The sequence below is a fragment of the Oratosquilla oratoria genome, chromosome 36 (assembly GCF_046742065.1).
Source record: "Oratosquilla oratoria isolate Oo_2021 chromosome 36, ASM4674206v1, whole genome shotgun sequence".
Lineage (NCBI taxonomy): Eukaryota > Metazoa > Arthropoda > Malacostraca > Stomatopoda > Squillidae > Oratosquilla > Oratosquilla oratoria.
In genome coordinates this window covers 26,307,593-26,322,843 of record NC_134812.1, presented here as the reverse complement: position 1 = coordinate 26,322,843, position 15,251 = coordinate 26,307,593, and the positions used below count along the sequence as shown (strand labels likewise).

Here is a 15,251-nt window from a genome sequence, read left to right as displayed (position 1 = left end):
TTTGTGAACACACGCTCCTAGTGTTTTTATTGCATATATATATATATATATATATATATATATATATATATATATATATATGCATACATATATATATATACTGTATATATATATATATATATATATATATATATATATATATATATATATATATATATATATATATATATATATATATATACCCATACGCTCACACGGTAACACACACACACACACACACAAACACGCACGCACACACACAAACACGCACGCGCACACATGCATACACACTGACAAACACACACACGCGCGCGTGCGGAGAGATGGTGTGTGTGTGCATGTAAGGTCACAGCATTACCCATATATCGGTCATATATGAGCTCTGAGCTCTCTTCTGGGAGGGAAATAGCTGTCGGTCATGAGTCCAACACATGATCCAAGACAATGGTGAATCACACACGCACGCACGTACGCATTCACACACGCACAGAAGAAAAGTAGAGACTGAGAGTGAGATTGAAATTGAGAGAAAGAGACAAAGATATATATATATATATATATATATATATATATATATATATATATATATATATATAAGAGAGAGAGAGAGAGAGAGAGAGAGAGAGAGAGAGAGATTTGTTTCTTTATTTTATTTCTTTTTCTTTATTCAATTTTTGTCCGGTATATATATATATATGTGTGGGCACGAACTTGAGGGACCAAACGTGCAAAGAGTTCCGGCATTACAGAATAATTTGGACACACGATTGGAACAATAGTATAATAAGTATAGCATTCTTATGTACCACTTATTACTTGGAAGTCCGTTGGAGTTTGTACAATATTTTGAAGAATGTAATTTGCAGAAAAAAAAGTAATAATAAAAAGCAAAACTTAAAATAATTATATAAATAAAATATGAAATAAGAGGAAGCTCGCTGGCTGAGTGGGTTAGGGCGTCGTTACTTGCGGCGAAGGTCGAGGGGATGGCGGTTCGAATCCTGCCACCGGCGAAGTTGAACCAAGGGCATGGTTCATTAAATTCCACGCTACAAAGCCCTCTGTGAGGGGCACCGTCCTAGCCTTCCGATAGGGGGAAGTTTGTGACGTTAAACCATATCACATCACATGAAATAAGATGAAGCTGAAATTAAACAAAAGAAGATGTCTGTATAAAAAAAATTAAGAACGACGAATTAAATTGTATGGTTATTCATTTTTTTTTTTGCGATGCTACACATCGAAAATATTATTCTGGCTAATCTAGAACGATTATACTGATGACGTTAGTCGATTTTATTGAGCTTAATGAACGTTGCTATGACCAAAATATTATTTATAAGATAAGGAGATATGCGAGGAGGATTTTAAGTCTTCTGGAATTGCAATTTCTTTTTACCTTTAAACTTGAAACAGATCAGTTTATTATTATAAAAAACAGCATTAAAATTTTACAATTTACCATAATGGAATAATATTACGAAGTACTAATGTATAACAAAAATATACAAACTCAGATGTAGTCAATAGAAATAGAAGAGGCATTGAAACCTCGAGCGATATCAAAGGATAAGAATCTCAGGGAATAAGTGATAATATAGTATTTCATCTATTTGTTTATTCATTTATCTACTTATCTACCTACCTAATCTATCCGCATCTCTCTATCTACCTATTTATTCATCTCTTTCTATCTATCTACCTATCTATCTATCTATCTATTTATCTATCTATCTATTTATCTATCGATCTATCTATCTATCTATCTATCTATCTATCTATCTATCTATCTATCTATCTATCTATCATATATCTGTCTATCTGTCTATCTATCTATCTATCTATCTATCTATCTATCTATCTATCTATCTATCTATCTATCTATATCTGTCTATCGGTCTATCTGCATATCTATTTTTATATCTGTGTCTGTCTGTCTGTTGTTCGTTGTATGTATGTATGTTTGTTTGATTCCTTATTGGTTTGTTTGATTGTTTATTTGGTTGTTTGTTTGTTTAATTGTTTGTTTGTTTGTTTGTTTGTTTGTTTGTTTGTTTATCTATTTCTTTGTTTGTTTGTTTGTTTGTTTGTTTGCTTGCTTATTTGCTTACTATTTCATTTATCTAATAATTTCCATGATAATTATTTTTTTTTCAAGAAAGGAAAGGGGGAGCAGGGAAGGAGTGTCTCATGCTATAAGACTTTACTTACCGGAATGTTCTCCCCTATCAAGGACTTAAAATTCTTTTGCATCATATGTATTCTATGTTTATCACATAACTAATATATATATATATATATATATATATATATATAATATATATATACATTATATATACATATACATATATATATAATATATATATAAATACATTATATATATACATATATATATATACATATATATAGAATATATACAGTATGTATATACATATATCTATCTATCTATCTATCTATGTATATATATAAATATATATGTATATATATATATACATATATTATATATAAGTATATATATATACATATATATATATATATATATATATATGTATATACATAATTTTTGGCAACCGGATTCAAGGGGCTAGATAAAATTTCAGAATATAAATGAGAGAGAATTACATAAATTTTGCAACCTAACAACAAAACCTGTCGGGAAGTTTTTTTTTTCATTTTTTTGCGGAAGAATAAAATACCAGCCTTTTATTTTTCTAGATTTTTCAGCATTCTCCCACTCTTTGTTATGTATATAAAAAACTAAAAAGTGATGGAGCAAGAGGTGAAGAAACGGGGAGTAAAGAAGACGAGAGAAGAGGAAGTGGGGGAGAGGAAAGAGAAAGGAGGAAGTAAAAGAATAGAAGAGAATGGAGAAGAAAGGAGGTGTAGGGAGGGGAAGTGGAGTGGGAAGAATGATCAGGGCAGTGGGTAGTGCAAGAAGGAAGGGTAAGGGGAGGGGAATAGAGAAGATAAAATAGAAGGAGGGGCAGAGTGTTGGGGGTAAGGGGTAGGTGGCTTGATTGAGGAAGGGGCAGAAGGCGGGGGTGGGGGTGTGGGGAGGGGGGAGAGAGGGGGGCTAGTCCCCGAAGTTCCATAGAAGCCGATGACAGATAGATCGTGTCCGGTGACAGTAAGACTATGCATAGTAATGGAAAACAAACAAGCTGGAAGGCTATCCGGGTAATGGAGGAGTTCGAGGGGGATCTACCCCCGGCAAGGCGCCAATCACGACGAAGACCGGGGACGAATTGATGATTTATGGCCGCCTGAGCAACCACAACTCCGCCTCTGCTGCCACTGACAGACAGACGGACGGACAGATAGACGAGTTGACAGATTGATGAGTTGACGGATAGAGGGTAGAGCGCGAGGAGGGAAGGATAGATGTGTAGACAGTCAGAAAGACACGGATAGACAGACAGCCAAAAGGATAGCACCAGAAAGAATGACAGACAATCAGACAGATAGACAGGCAGAGACGGACAGACAGACAGACAGACAGACAGACAGACAGACAGACAGACAGACAGACAGACAGACAGACAGACAGACAGACAGAAGAAAGACGGATAGCTAGATAGTACTAGAAAAATAAAAGACAAGCAGACAGACAGACTGACAGACAGAGAGACAGGCTGTTAGGCAGGCAGACAGACAGACGGACGTACATACAGACAGACAGACAATCAGACAGACAGACAGACAGACAGACATATAGATATACAGACAGAATGGCAGACAGAGTGACAGGCCGAATAGCAGGCATAATGGCACAGACACAGAGAAAAAAACACAGACACAGGCAAACAGACAGAGAAGGTAACTGATAGAGAAGGAGCGATAGAGAAAGAGGGATACAGAAAAATATCTGTGGAAGAGAAATAAATAGAAAAAATGAAAAAAAGAGAAAAAGAGAAAAAAGAGAGACAGAAAAAGAGAGTAAAATAGACCTAAAAAGATATATATCATATAGCATAAGAGAACCATAGAAAAAGAGTCAGAAAAGGGATACAATATATATATATATATATATATATATATATATATATAATATATATGTACATATAATATATATATATATATATATAATATATATATACATATAATATATATATATATATATATGTCTGTATATATACGTATTTATATGTATATATACGTATTTATATGTATATATATATATATATATATATATATATATATATGTATATATATGTACATATATATAAATATATATGTATATATACATATAAATATATGTATATATATGTATATATATATATGTATACATATATATATATATATACATATATCTTTATATATATACATATATATATGTATATATATATGTATATACATATATCTATATGTATATACATATATATATACATATATTCATATGTATATATATATAGATATATATATATATGTATATATATATATATATATAGAATTAAATTTGACCGCTGCTTGTGCAAGAATAAGCTTCTTGTTGAAGGATTCAACCTTTCTAATAGTGCCTCTTTGTTCTTCATGAAGTCTACCTACACAATCCCAGTAGATCTGCGTCAGCTTATTGACAACTCCTTTTGCGACATCGTCATGCAGTTTCACCACTCCACTGAATCTCGAATCCTGAAGAAACATATCTACCTTAACCATGGTCCCCTCTACCTGCGTCAACACAGAGATGGCTACGTCAACCTTACTAACTACAGTCCTACGCCCGACCAAACCAAGCTTTTGAACCTGGGTCTCGACTGCCTCGTCCTGAAAAAGCCAGGTCCCCATCAGAAGAGAGTGGAGATTGAGATCCACCTGAAGAACATCTATGCACCAGAAAAGCTTGGTAAAGTCTCCACAACCCCCAACTTACCAGCTGATTTGTTGTCTGAAGCAGGTAAGTCCCGAGGCTCTTTCAAAAGTCAATTAATCGACGAGAACCTAAAGAAAGCCGCCAGAGAACTCCAGGAAAATGAACACATCGTTGTTAGGAGAGCAGATAAATCCGCGGTGTATGTCCTTATGACAAAAGAAGAGTACCTGCAGAAAATGAGTACGATCCTTGGAGACACTTCCAAATTCCAAAGAATTTCCCAGGATCCTTCCAACAAGTTGAAAGTGAAGTGTAACAGCATCATCGACACCATCAACGCCAAAAAAAGGAGGAATACACTTACAACGCATAACTGGAGAACATGGACCCGGGTATGCATATGGAAACGTAAAAACACACAAGCCCCATAACCCCCTTAGACCAATTATCAGCCAAATCCCCACCCCGACTTATGGTTTAGCCAAGAGACTCCACGAACTCCTTATCCCATATGTACCTAGTTCCTGGTTGCTGAAGTCCCCTAAAGAATTTATTGACCTTCTTCACAACAAAGCCCCTACAGGTCTTATTGCCTCGTTAGATGCTGAGAGTCTCTTCACAAATGTCCCCGTGAATGAGACCATAAACTTCATCTTAGATGAGGTTTATCACTCCAATCATGTTCCCTTGGATATTCCGGAAACTTTGCTTCGTAAACTTCTAGAAGCGTGCACGACTGAATCCCCGTTCCGCGGACCGGACGGTAAGCTGTATAGACAGGTAGATGGTGTGGCGATGGGGTCCCCTCTCGGAGTCCTTTTCGCCAACTTCTACATGGGTTTAGTGGAAAGACGAGTTTTCTCAGATCCTTTAATTCGCCCACACTCCTATGGTAGATACGTGGACGATATATTCGTTGAAGCAAGAGACCATACACATCTACTAGAACTATGTGAGTCATTCGCTACTAACTCTTGTCTCAACTTCACAAGTGAACGCCATGCTGATGGTTCTTTGCCCTTTTTAGATATCTTTGTAAAACCCGACGTAAATAGATTCACCACCACTGTATACGTTAAAAGCACGAACGAGGGTAGATGTTTAAATGCGGATGGAGAATGCCCTGCAGCCTACAAGAAAAGCGTCATACGTTCATACGTGAACAGGGCATTCACGCACTGCTCCACATGGCCTCTTTTACACCAAGAGCTTCAACGTTTGCAGCAAGTCCTTGTTAACAATGGATTCCCCAATAAGGACGTACAAGAAGTCATCCGACGAAAAATGGAGAACTACCTAAAGCATGACACCATCCCTCCCGAGAAACCCCCCTCAATTATTCTTAATTACAGAGCTTTTATGAGTACGGCTTACCGAACGGACGAAAGAATCCTCAGGGAAATTGTTGAACGCAGTGTACAACCATCCGACCCTGGAGAAAAGCTGGAGCTTCGGGTTTATTATAAGAATTTTAAAACGTCAAACCTCATCCTGCGAAATAACCCGACCCGTAACATCAACCCACTACGGAGGAGTAATGTCATTTATGAGTTCATCTGCCCGCACGAAGACTGTAAGCTTCGTCCTGTATCTTACATAGGAATGACGACCACTTCTCTCTCCAGAAGATTAACGTGCCATCTACAAGCTGGTGCCCCGAAGAATTTTTTTTCGGAAAAACATAACTCCTCCCTGACTAGAAAGATCCTGGTGGAAAATACAAAGATCATCGACTCCGCACATAATTTTCATCGTCTGGAGATCCTGGAGGCCCTCCATATTCGAGAGAAGGCTCCATCCATAAATGTACAGGGAGGTACAACCTCCGTGGCTCTAGCTTCACTGGGTGGACAACTGACCCTCCCAGCACCCCACGGAGTGCCACGGACGTAATTCCCACATAAGATCTTTGATCTTTCTTCACTATTTTGTGTAAGCTTTCCCAGTTCACCTATTGTCATATATATAAATTGTTTCTATTACCATTTAAATGTACTTGAAAATGCTCTAAGAAGGGCGAAACGTCGTATAATACACAATATGAACTTCGGCAATCTTTTATTCCGACTTCATGAAGAACAAAGAAGCACTATTAGAAAGGTTGAATCCTTCAACAAGAAGCTTATTCTTGCACAAGCAGCGGTCAAATTTAATTCTATATGTATTAAGGAAGATCTGCTACCTACCTTTACGAATATATATATATGTATATACATATATATATGTATATATATATATATATATATATATATATATATTTTTATATATATATATGTATATATATGTATATATACATATATAATACAAGCTTTCGGTTGAATCATACCACCATCTTTAGGCAAGTAAGAATTCACATACAGGGCAGCTTTTAAATATGAATAAATGAAGGTACTATGAAAGGTAGGCTGTAGCTAAACTTCAGGTAATGGAAGGGGTGGGGGCTTCGTGTCAGCGGGGGGTAGCTGGACATTAGTTCACTGTAGCCTAACGTTTGGTATTTGTTGCCACGTGGCCTCGCTGTGTAATTGCAAAATACTGACTGTGGCAGTGTGTATATTAATGATATGGGTATATTGTGCAATGTAGACTCTTTCTTAGATGTGTATTTTCTTGTTGCTGCTTTAAGTATTTTTGTATTGTTAACTAAATCTTGTCTGTTTGGAGTTTTGTTGTGTGTTTGTATCATGTGTTTCCGTATGCTTCCTTCAAGGGGCGTGTATTGTAAATCTCCTTCTCACAGAGGTAGTGATAACACCAATATAAGTAGCATTGGGAAGAAGTTTGCAAGTTTCTGAAGGGCAAATATAGTGATACACCACATTAGCCTGAGGAGAGAGTTGCTATAAATCATATTGTTTCTCATTTTTAGTTTAGAAACTTTTTCGTTTTTGTTGTATATGATGAGGGTCAATTTGTCATGCGAGTTGGTGCATGTGACATTACGTGCGATGATATCTTTTAGAACACGTTCATCTGCTTTGTATGCTGGTGTCATTTGTTTTTTGCAATAAACTGTATGTGCGGAAGGTGTGTTGTTTTGTCCGTGTTGTGTTATGTTTCGGGTGATGAAAAGTCTCGTCTCCTTGTCAATGAGGAAGCTGGAAAAGCCTTTAATAATAAGAATCTATTGTCTCATTTCCGTACCCACTTAAGAATAGGAGGAAACCGGGTAGCTTCGGCCATGTGGACTACCTCTCCCAGTTGCAACTACGGCCAATATGATAAGCTCTTTGATCCCTGTATTACATCACACCTCTGAAGACGGTCCTTGGAAATAGACCGAAACGTTGAGCATTAAGCCTCTCACTTTATTTCTGGTGTTTACATTCCTCCCTTTCAATATATATATATATATATATATTTATATATATATAAATATATATATATATCTATGTATATATGTATACGTATATACATACATATACATATATATATATATATATATATATGTGTGTGTGTGTGTGTATATGTATATGTATATATGTACACACACACACACACACACACACATATATATATATATATATATATATATATATATATATATACATATATATATATGTATATACAAATATATATGTACATATATATGTACACACACACACACACATATATATATATATATATATATATATATATATATATATATATGTATGCATATATATAGATATATATATACATATTTATTTATATATATATATGTATATATATGTATACATATATATAGATACATATATATACATATTTATATATATATATATATATATATATATATAGATAGATAGATAGATATATATATATATATATAGATATATTATGTATATGGTAAAATGAGTCGAAAATTTTATGAATAGTGAAATTTGAAATCTTGTAGCATCAGTCAGAATATGAAGTACCAAGTCTGTCACAGTGCACCGGACCAAAGTGTGTAAAAGGAGGAGGCGAAAAATATGCCAGACCGGTTTCAAGGAGCTGAATATGTAAAAAGTTTCAGACTTTGTGAACTAAAGACAAGGGCAGACTAAGGAGAACCTTGTTCATCTTATTTTTTTCCTCTTCTTTCTCTCCATATTCTTCTTCTTTTTCGTCTGCTTATTTTCCTTTATCCTTTTGTTGTCCTTCTTCTTTCTCTTATCATTTTCCTCCTCAATCATATTTCTTTCTCTTTTATCTTTAACTTCTTATTCATCTCCTTCTTACTATTTTCTTTCTTCTCTTTTACTCTTTCTTTTCCCTTCTTCATCCTCACGTTCCCTATTTTCTGCACATCTTCTTCACCTTTTTCTTCACCTTATTCTACTTCCTATTGTATACTTTCTTCTTCCTGTTCTTCTTCTTCATTTTCGATTTTTTCTTCTTCTACTTCAGCATATTCTTTCCCTTCTTCCTCCTCCCATTCTTTTATTTTCTTATTTAACATTTTAAACACTGCTGGTAACATTGGAAAAAATAACATTCTATTCGGGAGTTTTATTCATATAATTTTTATTATATTCTGTCTACCATCAAATAGCCCATTGGAAATGAAAACAATAAAAATTATGACAACTTTCGTATTTTGGAGAAAGGGGAGACAAGGAGCATTCAGTTTTATTTGTCTGCCAAGTGTAATGACTTGGTCTGTTGCAAATATATGCACAAACAAACACACACATACACACATAAACAAACACACACACGCACACATACACACACACACACACACACACACACACACACACACACACACACACACACACACACACACACATATATATATATATATATATATATATATATATATATATATATATATATATATATGTTGAGACATTCTGACAGGTTGATGTAAGCGGAATAGGAAACACAGGAGTCTTAGTCTTGAGTTTATTCCTGACTAGTTTCGCAGGTATGCTTTTTCAAAGGAATATGTGTACAAACGGGCTGTGGGCATTATATACATGGGGTGGACCTCACCACCTCTCCGAGTTACCATAGTTGGTGACGAATGTGAACATCACATTGTGGCTAACGTAACAATGAAGAAATTTTTACAATTAAATATGATAACACTAATAACAAAGAAATTATTAATAGAAAATGTAACAATAGTAATGATAACAATGAAGATAAATATTTAAATGATAATATTAACAATAATAACAAAAATGATAATAGCAATACAGTAGAAGTAATAATAATAATAATGAAAATAATAACAATAAAATAAAAGTAATAATAGAAATAAAAATAATAATAATAATAAAAATGATAATACTGATAACCAAGAAATAAAAATTATTAATAGTAATTATGACAACAATAGTGATAACAATGATAATAAAAACGAAAAATTAAATATTCAAATAATAATAGTAACAATAATAATAGCAATAATAATAATAAAGATAATGAAAGTAATAATAATAATGATGGTAATAATAAAGATGATAAAATTATAAATATATATAATGATAGTAGTAATAAATAAATAATAGTTATAATAACAATGATAATAATAATAGTGTTGAAAATAAATAGTAACAAATAGTATTGAAAGCATAAATCATGATGAAAAGGTGGGGCAAGGTAGCATGGAGGAACTTCAGAGTGAAAGGAAGAAAGCTGGAAAGGGTAAGCAAAAGTGGTGAGAAAAGGTATCTACTTTCTTGGAGAGCAAGTGTCCAGGTGGATTTTGTCCATTTCAAGTCACCAGTTCTCTTGTTTGTGTTTTTGTAGTTGGCAATTATTTGCCTTTGTTTCTTGTGTAGCCCTATGGCTAGAATGGTGGATCCCTCCCAGTTAGGCAAATGTCCCTCTGTGTCAATGTAGTTAAACTCAAGACTAAGACTCCTGTGTTTCCTATTCCGCTTACATCATATATATATACGTATATACATTGTATATATATATATATATATATGTATATATATATGTTTATGTGTGTGTGTGTGTGTGTGTGTGTGTGTGTGTGTGTGTGTGTGTGTGTGTGTGTGTGTGTGTGTGTGTGATTGTGTGTGTGTGTGTGATTGTGTGTGTGTGTGTGTGTGTGTGTGTGTGTGTGTGTGTGTGTGTGTGTGTGTGTGTGTGTGTGCGTGTATTTATGTATTCGTATATATAATAATTTGTAATTATATATGATAAAACATGCATAACAAAAGGCTACATACATGTTGCAAACTTTCACCATTATCTTCATCATCACCCTCATTATCTTTCTCATCTTCATCTTTATCCTCATCCTTATTTTCTTCCTAATTCTTATTCCCACCAGCATCCGCATTCGTATTTTTATCTTCACACAAATTTTAACATCACCATTATCATCCTCACCTTCATCATCATCCATATCCTCATCCTCATCCTTATTCTCATCCTCATCTTCATTCATACCTTTATCTTCATCCTCATCCACATCCTCACCTTTATTTCACCTTTATCATCACCCTGCTCATTCTCATCCTTAACACTCTCTTCAACCTCACCCTCACCCTCACCCTGATATTCACCCTTATCCCTCATTCTCACCCTCACTCTCACCCTCACACTGACCCTTATCCTCACCCTGACCCTGACCCTCACTCTCACCCTCACCCTCATTCTCACCCTCACTCTCACACACACCCTCACCCTCACCCTCTCCATCACCCTCACCCTCACCCTCACTCTCACTCTCACTCTCACTCTCACTCTCACTCTCACTCTCACCCTCACCCTCACCCTCACCCTCACCCTCACCCTCACCCTCACCCTCACCCTCACCCTCACCCTCACCCTCACCCTCACCCTCACCTTCACCTTCACGCTCATCCTCACCCTCACCCTCGTCCTCACCCTCGTCCTCATCCTCACCCTCACCCTTACCCTCACCCTCACCCTCACCCTCACCCTCACCCTCACCCTCACCCTCACCCTCACCCTCACCCTCACCCTTACCCTCACTCTGAACATCACCCTCACCCTTACCTATATCTAAACTCTTGCCTTCACACTCTAATCCTACCGTGTCCTCGTCCTCCTCCTCCTATTCTCCTCCTCCTCCTTCTCCTCCTCCTCCTTCTACTCCTCCTCCTCCTCCTCCTCCTTCTCCTCCTCATCTTCATCCCTGACTACTTCGGTGCTTAACCCGCCGAACCTCGTTAACCGTACGAGGACAACCGTGAAATTGCTCCATCGGCGGGACGTGTAACCTTAATGATCGTGCACGAACACATACACTTGCAAATGCACAGCCATACCTTTGCACTTACATATGTTGTAATAATATACACATTAACCCTCTCCTTAAAAGTTACAGAAAGTGAATTTTTTCTAATGTGAATGTTGATGTAAATCACATGATTGCTTGGAAATACATCTGTGAGCTAATTCAAGCATGTGTGTACACATGCACACACGCACACGAATACACGCACACACAGACACACATGTACACATGCGCAAACACAAACACACACATGCACACACACACACACACACACACACACACACACACACACACACACACACACACACACACACACACACACACACACACACACACACACACACACACACACACACACACACACACACACACACACACACACACACACACACACATGATTCTGCAGTTCGCTAAAAATATGCATCTACTTTTCTTTTGTCCGAAGCCTTATTTAACATCTTCACGAAAAAGTAGACATTACATATATATATATATATATATATATGTATATATATATATATATATATATATATATATATATATATACACGATTATTTCCTGATAACTCAGTATTAAAGAAAATAATGGAATATACTATTCAACACGTAGGAATTAGTTTTGATAAGACTACTTATATCAAACGTTTCATCAATTTAGGTTATTACCTACTCCCCAACACACTTTTTATGATAAACAAGTTCTGATACTATAGATTCTAATCACTTGTGGAAGACATTTATATGCATTGAGAAACGAATTGGACCAGGCATTAGGCCCTGGGGCTCTCCATTGTTAAATGTTCATCATATGGTATCTTTTTTTACGATTCCACAACTGTTTACCATTCCATATATCAAATGCAAATAGGTTTTATCATAAATAATGGGAATATTGTAGCGTAAGCTTCGCGTGTTTTTGGTTGTGATGACTATTGACCGTAGGATATGAGTGATGTTTCTAAAGTTAAAATAAAAAAGAAAAAGAAAAAATAATTAAGATCACTTTGATAGCATCTCTCATAACCATTTCCATCAATGTTACTTTGATTAGTAGTTGTTTTCTCTTGAGTTTTTATGTATGGAAAAAATGGTAGAATTTTATCGAATTACTTTACCAAATTATTGGGTTCATAAAGTAGTCACTTTAGTAAAAAATATTAAGAAAGAACAGAACTTTGATCCTGTTTGTTCTTGACTAGTTTGGCAATAAGTTTTTTGTAAAGATATTATTTCAGGGTGAATGTTTCGTATATCAACGCATTCTTCTGTCTTGATACTCCAAGGTACGTTATCTTGGTCAGAATAAGCTGTGTCATAACTGTATATGAAGATATGTTCTCAAACTACTAGGTTTCCTAAATTTTACTTCATGTTGTCTTTAGTGATTATGGAGAGGGCTTCAACTACCTTCTTTCGTTTCTGTAGAGTCTTGGTTTCTTTACGTAAACATTCTATTTTTGTTATTTGATTCTACATTTGATATTTGAATACACAAGCACACACACACACACACACACACACACACACACACACACACACACACACACACACACACACACACACACACACACACACACACACACACACACACACACACACACACATACATACATGCACACACACACACACACACACACACACACACACACACACACACACACACACACACACACACACACACACACACACAAATATATATATATATATATATATATATATATATATATATATATATATATATATATAGATAGATATATATATATATATATATATATATACATAATTGATTTGTGAGGACCCTAAGGGTCGAAAATATAGGGCAGTAAAATTCTTCTATTATATCTCGTATACTTTCTTCGCCTTCAGTTACATTTGTCATAGTTTAGATCTACACACACACACGCACACACACACACACACATACACACACACACACACACACACACACACACATATATACATATATATATATATATATATATATATATATATATATATATGTATATATATATATATAAAGTATATATACATATCACTTAAGCGAAGTCCTGCCTTCGATCTAGGGATCGATAGAGGTGTACAGGCCTACAAGCCTGGTGGCACCCAAAGCTTATAGCAAAGTTCGCATTATAGAATATCATTATAATGTAGGAGCAACATCCTTAGAGTTTATAGATCCTACATCTTAATTTTCGACCGTTCATTATTATAATATCTTTTACTTTTTGTCTATCTTTATATCTTCGAGGGTGATACTCAAGTTATGACATATAGTTTGAATATTTGGTTGATAATTGTTATAATAAAGCTAATGATCTATTCTGGAGAGTAGTAATTCATAATCTGAGCTAGTCAGATTTAATAACATGTCCGTTGACTGTCTCGTTGACTCTTCCCTTACCTCGTTTTCTTTTTAATTTGACATAATTATGTAGCTATTTACTAATTCATATTTACTTGTATATTTCTTATTTATATACTTATTTTATGTTTTTTATTTGTGTAATCATTTGCGTCTTAGAATTCGGGACGTTCAAGTCTATCAGAATCTGGTTTTCTAAAAGAATTCGCAAGAGAAAGACAGGAAGAAGGTATGGATGGGGTAATGCCTTGGTTGCCTGGCTAGCTACTAAAGGCCTTTGATCTTGAAAACCGACTGTATGAATGTGATGTAAGAATACAAAAAGAAAGAGGTCGAACCAAGGAAGCGTGAATTAAGTGTGAGTGAATCATTAAGTATGAGTGTGATTCACAGAATGAGAAGGTGAAAAAATTGTCACTGTATTATTTGCTAAAGATGTTTGGTAGTCTGTGTATTGAGACAAAAAATATAGATGAGAACATCAAGTTTATGAAAACGAATATGGGTGGCATGAAATTAGTGATTGCGTTACTGTATGCACTTCAGAGGAGAGAAGACGTTTTGGTTTGAGCCAGTAATTATATTGAAGTGTTTAAAAAGTTAAAAAGAAATCATGGTACTTGAGAACATAAATGCAAAGCTGAATGATGAGGTCAATGATAAAATTATAGACCACTCTGGGGTGCCGGGGGGAATGAGACTAAATAATGAGAGATGTGAACTCTAAGTGGCATTTATGTGGGTGGCACGTGTTTAAAGAAGGAATTTATTCACAAGCACACATGAAAGTATGAGGGTAGAGGAACAATGGATGTGATAGAGCATGAAGTTGTGGATGAAAGTTGATGAGGGAAACATTGGATGTGACAGTCTTTGGAAAAGGGCAGAAGGTGGGTATATCGGGTCAATATT

At 35.4% G+C, this 15,251-nt stretch overlaps 1 protein-coding gene across 1 annotated transcript; it reads left to right on the top strand.

Annotated features, from left to right (window-relative positions):
- Positions 1-3,743: 3,743 nt before the first annotated feature.
- On the top strand, positions 3,744-14,909 carry LOC143019050 (uncharacterized). Its single transcript, XM_076174751.1, has 5 exons — positions 3,744-3,778; positions 4,494-5,184; positions 5,330-5,839; positions 14,499-14,579; positions 14,733-14,909. The coding sequence occupies exons 1-5, from the start codon at positions 3,744-3,746 to the stop codon at positions 14,907-14,909; spliced, it is 1,494 nt and encodes a 497-aa protein (XP_076030866.1).
- Positions 14,910-15,251: the final 342 nt, after the last annotated feature.